At 34.5% G+C, this 13,423-nt stretch overlaps 1 protein-coding gene across 2 annotated transcripts; it reads left to right on the top strand.

Annotated features, from left to right (window-relative positions):
• Nucleotides 1-3,822: 3,822 nt before the first annotated feature.
• Nucleotides 3,823-12,518, top strand: LOC120165619 (calmodulin-binding transcription activator 3-like). Of its 2 annotated transcripts, XM_039175097.1 has the most exons (13): nucleotides 3,823-3,948; nucleotides 4,410-4,529; nucleotides 5,480-5,595; nucleotides 5,721-5,809; nucleotides 6,611-6,653; nucleotides 8,075-8,258; nucleotides 8,405-8,518; nucleotides 8,603-8,883; nucleotides 9,124-9,666; nucleotides 9,842-10,536; nucleotides 10,869-11,448; nucleotides 11,552-11,869; nucleotides 12,221-12,514. In XM_039175097.1, the coding sequence occupies exons 1-13, from the start codon at nucleotides 3,909-3,911 to the stop codon at nucleotides 12,332-12,334; spliced, it is 3,237 nt and encodes a 1,078-aa protein (XP_039031028.1). In that variant the 5' UTR covers nucleotides 3,823-3,908; the 3' UTR covers nucleotides 12,335-12,514. The 2 variants fall into 2 exon arrangements, with proteins under 2 accessions (XP_039031028.1, XP_039031029.1); XM_039175098.1 differs by lacking the exon at nucleotides 8,405-8,518 and having other exon boundaries at nucleotides 12,221-12,518.
• The last annotated feature ends 905 nt before the right edge of the window (nucleotides 12,519-13,423 follow it).

Here is a 13,423-nt window from a genome sequence, read left to right as displayed (position 1 = left end):
TTTTTAATTGTAAGTACTAAAATGAAACAAAAACTAAATATTATGTATTTTTTTTGAAGAAAAAAATTGATCACTTCACGTTACAGTTAGAAAAAGTGAATTGGATCGTTAAACGCTTATCTGTATTGTTATTAAGTGCCACGTGGGAGAACTTGTGTGACTCATGTTGCCTCTCCTTCATTGCTAGCACTTGGTCAACAGGAGTAACGTCATCTAAACTTAAAGTTCTCGCCATCACTTCTCTGCAAATCGAGCAAGATGTCTGTGTATGGAAGTTGGCAGATGTGAAGGAGAACTGGGACCCCAACAGCAGAGGTAGACCGTTAAGTTAGGAAGCATCGACGGTAGGTGGTGGGCGACATTGTTGTTCTCAAGAGTCCTTGTGGGAGTTATCTTCTCCCGAAGGGACCCTCTTGAATTTTTTATCAAATCCCAAGCTACGTTTTTAGCTTCGGTCGGTGGTCGACATTGTTGTTCTCAAGAGTCCTTGTGAGAGTTATCTCCTCCCGACAGGACCCTTTTGAATCTTCTCTAATCTTCCTTATTATCATTATCATTTCCCTCATGATGTTTTTCTTCATCTTCATCATCATCATCTTCTTCGATAGCAATGGAAACATCAAACTCCTTATGACTCTCGACGGGCATTGCGGGCATACTAACAGTGCGTTTGATGGTGACGGGGCTAGGGGAGAATTTAGGTGGAGGGATATTATCCATCATTAGAGGCGGTTGAGGAGTAGAGTCAAGAGGAGCAGGGATTTATTGAGGGTTTAGGAGAGGCACTTAAACTTCTCCATGGCCATACTCAAGGCAGCTCCAGTGTTCTTCAAGGAAATGGCGTACCCAGAATGGGCAGCTGCAAAAGCGTTGCGAGCTACAACCGCTTCTTTCATTAAGCATTTACGGTCCTTGCAACGAGCCACCGATTCTCCGTTATCTACTCTGGACTGAGCGCAACCCATTAAAAATGTGAACTTTTCAGTTCCCACCGACTCAGATAATAAATACCGAACCGGAAACGATATTGGTTTTCAAACGGGTCAGGATTAGATATATGGTTTGAAAACGGGACAGGTTAGATTCAAGGGAAAGAAAAAGCGAGAGAGGCTTTCGATGGAACTTTGCTGCTATAATTAGTTGAAACATCAGTCAACACGAGTCAAACGGATTCTCAAACATGGCACTTGATAGTACATATAAACGTTTAACGATCCAGCTTACTTTTCCATAATTGAGGTTATCAGCAGTGAACATTGAATGACTAATTTATAACAATTGATAACATTAATGATCGATTTGTGACTTTTGAAATATTAGTGGTGAAAATAAAAACTTATTTGCATAGTTTACCCATATATACATGATAATATGTTATGATATAATATGATCGAAGAAATTAACGAAAGAGATAGTGATAATTGACGAATATAAAGTTTCGAAATTATTTAATTAATATGTTTAGAAGCATTTTGATACCTTATTGTTGCATAAAGATCAAATTTAGAAATTGACATGCTAAATCTTGGTCATGTGTGTTTGATGGAATAAGTATGATTGACAATGCTTATTTAACTTTAGTCGAATATGTATTAATCGTAATTCTTACTCAATGACTTGATTTTAAAATGCGGGATGCGCTCTAATACGTTTAGTGTCCCGGGATCTGATGTGTGATGCGCTCGCATCACGAACTCGATGCGTCAATTTTCACAAAAAAATACTTTTGAATTAATTTTATACCATGTAAATACTTATATATAAAAATACTTCAATTAATACCAAAAGTAGTTTAATAGTACTTCATAAATGTTGAATAACATAATAGACAAGTACTCGTAAGAAAATCAAAACAACCAAAAGACAAATCAACTCTACTTTATTTTGTATTTTGTTTAAATAGTGGTCAAAATCCCATCAATATATATAAAATATAAGGGTAAATTATGTAATTTTTTTTTTAGAAAATAACAGTTAAAAGAATATTTAGAAAAAATATTTTTATACATGAAATAAAGATATATTATTCGAGTTGTATTTTTCAAAAGACATATTTAGTATAATGTATCTTGCTGACGCGATAAAATGTTCAAGCAAAGTTTTTAATATTGATGGTCATGAAAAAAATAAATTACAAGAAAAAAATTAAAAAATATATTAATATTATGGTAAATTACATTTTTAGAACCTAAACTATTTGTTTCATTTTAGTATTATGCCTTTAAAAATTTAACACATTTAATACTTAAATTATTAGTTTTGGACGTTTTAATATTTAAACTTTCAAAAAGAATTTCAAAATTTAACGTTAAATTTTAAACGGAGTATTAAAATGAAATAAAAACTAAACTCTAAATATGATTTTAAAAATAATTAAAAATTTAAGTACTAAAATAAACCAAAATTTATAGTTAATTACTAAACGTGTAGTTTACCCTTAATATTTTACACATATTTGTACCAATACAAACACAACAAGAACATAAAAGGATATTTTTGTAAATCTCAAAGCGAATCATATCATCAACCGATGTAATATTCGTCTCTTATGCTTCACCATTTTCAATATTCGCGGTCAACTTTGTTCGGTATTCCCATTCTACCCTTGAACATTTCCATTTTCTTCTACCTCCAGCAAAGCATATCATCCCGACCAATCGTCTATGACAAAGCACAATCTTTGAATCTTCTCTTTCTCTCTCTAAAAATGACATTTTCTCTATCAAGAAACCCCATTGTTTCTCTCAAAACTTTCCTTTTCCTCAAGGCATTATGAACCCTATTTTGATTTACTTGAGTGAGTTATCTTCACAACCCAAATATCAAAATATGTTCCTTTTTGGAATTTTCATGAAAGATTTACTTTTTCACCCTCAAAGATCTGTTTTTTAACAATGAAGTATTCAACTCGACTTGACTCAGTGGTGTTCCAGCTCACACCAACTCGAACCAAGTCAGGTTTTTATCTGTATTTGTTGTTGTTAATCTTTAACTCACACCAAATCAATAATCCCATCGGACCGCATTATGTACTCCTACTGCATCAAGCCGCATTATGTACAACGGTTACATCACGCATGAGGCGTGTATGATGGAGCTTTTTTAAACCAAGCTCAATGATTAAGGTTTCTAAACCAATTTATATTTTTATATAACTGTTTTAATTTGTGGGTCTTCACTTTTTAATTATACGATTAAAAAATATATTGAATCTTAATTATATGATTTGAATTTTATCCTTAAAAAATATATTGAATCGAATTTAGGATACTACAAAATAAGATATTGCATCAAAAGCTAATAAAGAATTGTTGTATTTTATCGAAAATTGTTTGATACATCTTAAAAAGACTTCATCATAATTTATAAAAAATTATTTCATTTTAAAGGAATCATAGTTCTAATCAGACTCAACGTATACAAGTTTTATTTTTAATCACTCAATTAATATAGATTTTAATATTATATTTAAACACTTAAAAATTACTTTTCATATATATATATATATATATATATATATATAATTTATATTTAAAGTGTTTTCTAAATTGAGATTAAAAATTAAAATAATAATGAAATAAGTGCTATATAAGGATATGACAAGAAAGGAAAAAGAATGACTGGATCTTTTTCTTAATAAAGAATGCCGTGCTCTCGTCAGGAAGTTGACTGAAGGAAGTCTTAACACTTTGATTCCTCGCCGATAATCCCCTTTCCATCCATCTCCTCGGCGATTTCCTATCTCTTTCTCTTTGACAAAGGGTGCGTTATGATCATACCGAAAAACCGCGTTTTTTTTTTGTTTTTTCAATCCTAAAATGACCTTTTATTGAAGGGTTTTTGAGCGAAGTGAAAGGGTTGAAAACAGAAAACAGAAAAAGAAAAAAAGAAGAAAGAAAATCAAGATTATGGCAGATACTAGGCGCTATGGCCTTACTAATCAAGTGGGTACGTGTGGAATTGACTCTTCTATTATCTTTCATTTTGGGTTTTTAGTGAAAGTAGAATCTTGCTTTTTCTTCCCGCTATATTTTGTCATGTTTTAATTTACTGCATTTGATGTTCACTTTACTCCATTCTGCAAATATTTTATTTCACGAGGTGGTTTTTAATTTGTTTTTTATTTTGTGAGATTTGATTTGAAAGATGGAATAAATAGCTTCATTCGAATCCTTTTATGCAGAAGAAAAATGGTTAAGCTCAAGAGGTGTTAATATTTGTTGAAAAGAAAGGATCTTGGGTCAAAATTAAAAAGCAAACGTAACCGTTTTCACTTATTTTGTATAAAAAAATGTATGAAGAATCTTTTTTCATTATGAAGTTAATGTGAGGATTAGAGTAATTTGGTGTTTTTTACTTGATATTAAGGTATGTGCAAAGATTTGAATGACTCATCTTGTTGGGTGTAGATATTGAGCAGATACTCATGGAAGCGCAGCATAGGTGGTTACGACCAGCTGAAATATGTGAAATTCTTAGAAATTATAATCAATTTCGCATTGCTCCCGAACCAGCACATGTGCCACCAAGTATGATCTTCTAATTGCATTGTAATGGTTCATGTTGTTAGTTGATGTAGATTGATTCTTATCTTGATAACATGCAAACATGGCTCATATGATTTTTGAGTTCTATTTCTCTTGCAAACATGAATTGTATTTTATCTTTATTTTTAATTTTCTTACTGGTCTTCCACGGAAGTTGCTCTCAACCTGTTGTTGGGCAGCCTACTACCCTACCTCTCCCTTACCCCATTGCATATGGGAATAGGGTTTTGTTGTTGTTGTTTTGCTTCCATTAATATCTTCTCAATAGCTTTAAATTGTGAGATTGCAGCTTTCTTTACTCAAAAATTCATTGAGAATGTGTTGTTCTTCAATTCCTTGGATCCATTTCTTAGGTAACAAAATCACATTTGGATTATAATTCAGATATAAAACCATCTATGTTGTAAATTCTGTAGCTAAATTTTACTCGAACAAAGAATGTTAATTTTTATTTCTTATTTTCTCAGAATGCATTTCTTTCTGTGTTTGCAGTACTCTAATTTGAGGATGTTACATCACAAGTTTGTCATCTAAATTTGAATGGCTTATTTGTTCCTAAGATCTACTCATATCTTATTTTCTATTATTTATTTATTTGGGTTATTAACTTAGTCTATTATTTGATTGATAATTTTTCTTTATTGATAACAAAATCATATACAATTCAGTGTTCCTCTTAATACATTTTTTTAGAACTTAGATTACTTATTTTGGGATAGATTCATCACCCTCACCAATCATGAGCATAACAGGTTTACTTCTAGTAAGTGGTTGTTTTGATATTCAACCAAATATATTAACATCCCAAATTCAATCAGTGGATGTTTTGACTTTTAAAATATGATAACATCCCAAATTGAAAAGGTTGTTTTGATATTTAAACTGCTAACATCCCAAATTGAGTTCTCCAAACTTAATGTGTTCTTTTTCAGGTGGTTCACTTTTTCTTTTTGACCGAAAGGTACTGAGATACTTTAGAAAGGACGGACATAACTGGAGGAAGAAAAAGGATGGGAAAACAGTGAAGGAAGCTCACGAGAGACTCAAGGTAAGAATCAATGATTGGAAAACTTTCTTTTATATATCTTTTTGAATTCTTTTGTGGGAAGAATGAATGTATTTTGAATGAAATTATCATTTTGAAAAAGAATTGGAAAAATTTAATCTTTTCAGGCTGGAAACATTGATGCTCTGCATTGCTACTATGCTCATGGAGAAGATGATGAAAACTTCCAAAGGCGCAGTTATTGGATGCTTGAAGAGTAGGTCTTTAAACATATATGTTCCAAGGGGCAGTAGTTGTGTTGACAGTATTTTGTGTGGATTATATATTCTGTTTAAATCATTAAATACTCAGTTTTAGTTGTTTCTTACACTTCACTGCACAATAAATAATAGTTAAATGTGATTTACAAAAATAAAGTCTTCCTCTGCATTGGAGTTGATAGTCTAAAAGTATGTGATGGCAACACTATGAGTCCAAAGCAATCAACTTTTTTATTGTCCTGGAATTCATACTCATGTCCTTTAATCTTTCTATTACTAGGTTTTGAACCTGGGATTTACTTTATTTCAAGCAAGTTAAGCTGATACACAGAAAGAGTTCTTTACACAGTATTGGGTTTTTTTCTTTTGCTTATGCCTATGCTGAACCGGTTTTATCTTTTTTTCCATTATAGGGTGCTTCTATATTACCTGCATTCACTAATTCTGATATTTTAAAGTTTTCTCTATCAATTTGATTTTCATCTCTAAAATTAGGAAAACGGAACTTACTAAAAAATAAACTCATATTTACACCTTCAATAAGTTAATGTAAGGAAATACTGAACCTAAGATCTCTTTTATTTTCATGGTAGTTTTTGCATTATGATGATAGAATATTTAGCATGTTAAATTGGCTGAGGTTTCTAATTTTGCAATAAATTCTCTGCTAATGTGGATCATGTTTTCTTGGTTTGAAATGCATGTGCTATTTGCTTGAAACTGTATTATTTTCTCTGTTGCAATACTAGTTTAACAAATCCCTTTTTGGTTGCTGACATTATTCACTAAATGTATAGGGAACTGTCGCACATTGTTCTTGTCCACTATCGAGATGTAAAGGTCAGACCTCATTCTATCGCCTTTTTCTTTTTCTTCCCGCATATGCTTATCCATCTTTGAAAGAACTATGGGAAGGTAGTATCTTTTTTTTGTTGCTTCACTTCTTAGAAGGGTCTTTAACTGATTTTCTTTTTTGAAGAAAGGTTCTTTAACTGATTAAAGTTATAAATTTAAACGCATATATTTTTAGCTTTAGATGATTGTATGGTTGCAGAATTATCAATATTATCAACCAGCCAAAATGGAATTTTTAAAAGCTGATATAAATTGAAAACATCTTGTGTTTTCATTTGTACCTCTTGAAGTGGTACAATCCGGAATCTGAATGCCCTAAAACAAGTTAATGCATTTAATTGTGTTCATTTCACTTGATTTCTTTATTGAGCATGCAAGACTTTAGCAAGCCTAGAACTGGGTTTTCTTTGCTTAAATTAAGGATAAGTATCGTGTTGATGGTCAAATATTTTATATCACATGGGCAATATTTTATATATGGGCGTGTGTGTATTTGAGCTTGAGAGCATGCATGCCAATATGAACTTTGTATTTTGTTTGTTGCTATATGTATGTCCCACTTCCCAATTATTTACTTGAGCTATTCCCATCTGTAGAATATTGGCATGTGAAATAGCATTAAATTATTTGATTTAGTAGTTTAGATTAACTAGAATTCTATCCTATTTGATTTAGTATTTTAGGTTAACTGTAACTCTATCTTATTTGATTTAGTAGTTTAGATTAACTATAACTCTATCCTTTTATTTTCTAAGTAGGATAGAACCTTATCTAGGAGTACTTGTAGTTGTATTCAAACACTTGTACTCAGCCTATTTATATGAGGATTGTATATCCCTTCTAATCAATCAAGAAATCCAGAGTATCACTTTGATCTGTGTTCCTAAATCCTTAATTTCTACATGGTATCAGTCTAGGTTTTCATTTTTTCCTTAATTTCTACACCATATGTGGCTATTTCTATCTTGAATATTGTTATTTTTCTTGCTTCGCATTTTCTTCCGTCTTTTGGTGCCATTACCTTTGACCAACTCACATTAGGTTTTAAAATTACTCCCATTGTACTAGGACTAGGCATTCCATCGTGAAAAGGCATCATCTTAAACAGCCATTAAGGCAGCAGACTGGCAGTTAGAGGGGATCAAAAGTCTTCTAATTCCTATGTTTTCCCACCTTCTTCCCTGTCGTGAAAAACATTGATCCTGAGTCTTCTTTTAAAACTTTAAAGGTCTTTAGCTTCACAATATGTAACTTTAGATTTTCAAATACATTACTGAAGTCTAGACCTAATTGAATTTAATACTTGTCTCTTTCTCTAGTGTTTTAATAAATAATAAATTGCTTAAACAGTTCTGGTGAAGAGCCATCTTCTAATTTTTCTGTTATTATTTTTGAAATTTTGTCAGGGAAATAGGACAAATTTTAACCGCATCAAAGAGATTGAAGGAACTATTCCATATTATGAGGGGGAAAGTTCTAATTCTTCCAATTTTAATCCCAGTAATAGTCAGATTCCTTCACAAACGATGGATACAGCAAGCATGAACAGTGCGCATGTGCAGGCATCAGATTATGAAGATGCTGAATCAGGTATGTTTGTTAGCTAAACATGGGTCAATTTTTAATAAATGATTTGCTAATTTAATGTGGTTTTGAATGTTAGTTGGTTTTGTGGGTAATGAATGCATTAGTCCGTGTGTTATTATTCTTACCAAGCAAGATGATATCTAATGCAGCCTATAATCATCAAGCAAGTTCACAGTTCCATTCTTTTCTTGATTCACATCAGCCTGTTGTGGGAAGGATGGATACCGGGTTCTATGATCCATATGTTCATGCATCACATTCAAGTATGCTAATTGTTTGGTTTTGTGTTATTTTACTGTTGATTTGCCTTACCATTTTTGCTTACTACTGTCCTTTACTGCTAACAGATGATTATCATGGGAAACCACCTCCAACTGCTTTTCAACTTACTCAACCAGACAAGGATAGAGAGTACAATAATGTTGGAATAACGTATGAGTCCCAGAAGAACCTTGATTTCACGTTATGGGAGGATGTGTTGGAAAATGGTAATCCCGGGGTTGGCTCTGCACAATATCAATCACCACTCACCTTGAAACAAAATGATATCATGGGGCAGCTATTTGACAACAATTTTCTTAAAAAGCAGGAGTTTGAGGATATATCACATGCTCAAGAAGACCGGCAGGTAATGGATTGATTAAACTTTGGCGATGGGTTTGAAAATTCTAGCTATACATGCTAAGAGTGGAATTGCAGTATTTAAAGATAACACATTATGGTCATGTCAGCTGTGATTGACAAATTAGGTCCTAAAAAACTATAACCTTACTCGATATAGTTGCATTGATGCAGTTTAATGCATCAAATTAGGTGTATATTCTACCTTTTCTTTTTCCAATTAAGTCCTAATTTGTCCTCTAAACAGGCTTCTGAGGGTAATTCTTCTCATTTAATGAAGTGGCCATTGGATCAGAAGTTACATCCAGACCTGAGATATGATCTTACTTCTAGATTTCATGAAAAAGTTAATCACCATGTTTGTCCAGAAAAGCAACATGATGATTTTCTACCTAATAACCAGCTGGTAGACCCCTCAAATGCAAACCTTGTATATGTTCCTAAACCAGATTCAGAGAGCTATTTGACACTGGAGGGGAAATCTATTTACTCTTCTGCTATGAGACCACATTTGCTTGATGGTTCCTTAGCAGAAGAAGGTCTGAAGAAGCTTGATAGTTTCAACCGCTGGATGAGTAAAGAACTTGGAGATGTAGAGGAATCGCATACGCATTCAAATTCTGGAGCCTATTGGGATGAGGTGGAAGGTCAAAATGGGGTTGATGTTTCCTCTATTCCCTCTCGGGGGCAATTGGATTCCTTTATGCTGGGTCCTTCCCTATCCCATGATCAGCTTTTCAGTATTATTGATTTTTCACCAAATTGGGCATATGTAGGCTCTAAAATCAAGGTAAGCTGTAATTCGTTTTATGCAAGTCAAGTCAGCATTGAAATATCAATTTCTACTGATGAGGCTGAAATACTCGAAAATTAGTTCCTCATTGTATATAGTGGCATCTAGAAAGTACTTGTTTTCTGATTCATTCACTTCTTTTCTTTTTTCCCAATCTCTTAATTTCACTCAGATTCTTGTCACTGGAAGGTTCTTGAAGAGTAGTGACGAGGCCAAAAATTGTAAGTGGTCATGCATGTTTGGGGAAGTAGAAGTTCCAGCAGAGGTTTTAGCAGACGGTGTTCTTCGTTGCCATACTCCAAGACATGAGGCTGGCAGGGTTCCCTTCTATGTCACGTGCTCCAACAGATTAGCATGTAGTGAAGTCCGAGAGTTTGAGTTCCGATTCAGTCATAATCAAGATATAGATACTGCAGATCACCCTAGCAATAACGCCTCCGAAATTCTTGATATGCGGTTTGATAGATTATTGTGCCTGGGCTCCAGTTCTCTCAATTCTAACACTGATAGCTTAACTGATATAACCCAGTTGGGCAGTAAAATTAATTCATTGCTGAAGGAGGACATTGAGGAATGGGACCAGATGTTGGCGCTTAACTCAGAAGAAGATATTTTCCCTGAAAAAATAAAGGAGCAGCTACTTCAGAAGCTATTGAAAGAAAAGTTGCGTGTATGGCTTTTGCAGAAGATTGCAGAAGGTGGAAAAGGCCCTAGTATATTGGACCAGGGTGGCCAAGGTGTTATACATTTTGCAGCTGCTCTTGGCTATGATTGGGCCTTAGAACCCATTATAGTTGCTGGTGTGAGTGTTAACTTCCGGGATGTGAATGGTTGGACTGCACTTCATTGGGCAGCATCTTCTGGCAGGTAAGCAACTTGAAAATAAAAGTTGGAACACTCGTACATTTCTCTTTTTCAACATTTTGACTATTTTCCTGAGCTGCCTCTTTTATGCAAGCAAGGAAGGGTATTCTATGCCATAGGGCTCTTGGTATGATTTATCCGAAGGAAAGAGTCATCAAGTAAAATTCTAGGCTTTAGAGCTGCAGGCTTCCAAAAAAAATAATGGTCCTTGGGCTAATTTTTCTTGGGTTTAGTAATGATATTTATATTGCTTAAGTGTGTTTATGTACTATATCAATGATGGGCTTATTTTGGTCTGTCTGGCTTCTGCTGACATGAATTGTCTTTAACATCAGAGAACGGACGGTTGCTTCCCTTATTTCACTGGGTGCAGCTCCTGGAGCATTAACAGATCCGACTCCCGAATATCCTTTAAGCAGAACACCTGCAGACCTAGCCTCAGCCAATGGACATAAAGGAATTTCTGGTTATCTTGCGGAATTTGATTTAAGTTCCCGCCTTCTATCCCTGGATATGGATAAGCAAGGTAGTAACGATACCACATATTCTAGACCAGATGACATACAGAAAATTATGGAGCAAAACACAGCTCCATTCAGCTATGATGATGCTTCAGATGGCCCATCACTAAAGGACTCATTAGCTGCTGTTTGTAATGCGACGCAAGCTGCTGCTCGTATTCATCAAGTCTTCAGGGTGCAATCCTTCCAAAACAGGCAGTTAATAGAGTATGGTGATGATAAATTTGGAATGTCTGATGAGCGTGCTTTTTCACTTATAGCGGTCAAGTCAAACAAGCCTGGACAACATGATGAGAGCGTGAATGCTGCTGCCATTCGCATTCAAAATAAGTTTCGTGGTTGGAAGGGAAGAAAAGAGTTTTTGATTATCCGCCAAAGAATTGTCAAGATTCAGGTTCATCGCTTTTATAATTCTTGCTTTATATTCTGTCGTCATATTCCTTTAAAATCTTAATTATTGAACCCTAACTTTTAGTTTTGTTTATTTTCTATGAAAGGCGCATGTAAGAGGCCACCAGGTAAGGAAAAACTATCGGAAGATAGTTTGGTCGGTGGGGATTGTGGAGAAGGTGATCTTACGTTGGAGACGGAAAGGAAGTGGTTTACGTGGATTCAAATCTGAAACACTCACCAAGGGGCCTAGCACACCTGCACCCTCAAAGGAGGATGACTATGATTTCCTGAAGAAAGGCAGGAAGCAAACCGAAGAAAGGTTACAGAAAGCCCTTGCCAGAGTTAAGTCCATGGCTCACAATCCTGCAGGCAGAGATCAATATAGTAGGATGAAGAACGCTGTAACTGAGATCCAAGAGAAGGTAATTGAAATCTTTGTTAATCAACTTTTCTTTTTTCTTCAAGTTCTCAAGTCTGGCATGAGTATAGGAGATAATCCTCTTAAGGATCCTCCAAATATTTGAAAAAATTTTGGGGGAAGAAAAAGAACGTGTCTGTGTCAGACACATATCCAAGTTCGATATTCACACTCAAGTCCAAATAGCATAGATTGTTCTTTCTAACAAAGGACGTTAGATACATGGAATCTTACAGTTGTATCAGAGTCGGTTTAGATTTTTCACAGAAATAAGTTAAAAGCATGCGTGAAAACCAAGTTTATTTATATTATGATGACGACGATGACATTCTCTCGTAACATCAAACTTTGGCAGGTCATGCACAATAGGATTCTAAACTTGGCAGGAGAAGCAACAGATTTGGATGAAGATTTGATTGATCTTGAAAAACTATTAGATGACGACACTTTCATGCACACAGCGCCTTAAATGAACCGATCTCCGTCTTAATTCTCTTACAAACCTTGTTTGAATGCTTTGTTGCTGCTATATAACTCATCTGTAAATGTCTGAACTTAGCCCATTCTTCGTCAATGATTTGAGATTACAGTGCATAGATTTTGGCATTTAGTTTGGTCCCTGCTACTGCTACTGCTACTTGGTTGTGTAGTTATTGCTCCATGAGCTAATTAATTTCGCCCTTTGCGCAAGCAACTTCTCCATCGGAGGAACCTATTATTCTTTTTTCAATTTTTAGTGCAATTGAAATATCCTCAATTTAAATGATTTTATTCATAAAAGTCAATTATATATTTATATATATATTATTTCAATTTAATATTTTAGTAAATATTGTACCATTAAAAAATTAGGATCAGTATAATTAAATCGAGAGTTGAAAATATAAATCTAATCGGCCTTTGAATTTGAATCGTGGTAAAAGCCAACTTAACTGTAAAGTTGGAAGTGATTCCAAAAGCATTGCCATTGTTAGAACATTCTCGACCATGACAAATACAAACTCTGATGTTCTCATCATAAAATTTATACACTGTTATTGTGGGGAAAACAAAACGAAAAGGACAGAGCGCTTCCACCATCCACTGTACATGGATACAACCTGAGTATACATTTTTTCCATAACCCCGTTCATCTCACTCATATGCAGCTGTGCCAGCTCTTTCCAAGTTATTAGAATCAAAGAGAAAGAGGCGGAAAAATTATTAGCTCTTGTTTGCACCAAGGCTTTCGTAAAATAAGATATACCCGTGATCTGTATTGCTCGAGTACTCCTGGGCTGACCCGAAGAATGTCTGGACTGCAGACTCATCAATCATCTCCACATTTTCGTCATCGAAAAATAACCGGAGGTTATGGCTTTTCACCAGACCAACATAGTGCCCATGGTTGGGTCCACTTCCCACGTGAACTACTGCAGCAAATTAGAGAATACTCAGAATCTGCATCTTCAACAGTATTGCTCAGTTTCAGCTCAAGCGGGAACATAACGCGGTAGGAGAGTTTCTTGTACCGGCCAAGCTGATGTACTTGAACCGTTTCAAATGGATAACCAGGATG

The sequence above is a fragment of the Hibiscus syriacus genome, unplaced genomic scaffold, assembly GCF_006381635.1.
Source record: "Hibiscus syriacus cultivar Baekdansim isolate YM2019G1 unplaced genomic scaffold, ASM638163v2 tig00111584_pilon, whole genome shotgun sequence".
Lineage (NCBI taxonomy): Eukaryota > Viridiplantae > Streptophyta > Magnoliopsida > Malvales > Malvaceae > Hibiscus > Hibiscus syriacus.
This window is presented reverse-complemented; position numbering and strand designations above follow the sequence as displayed.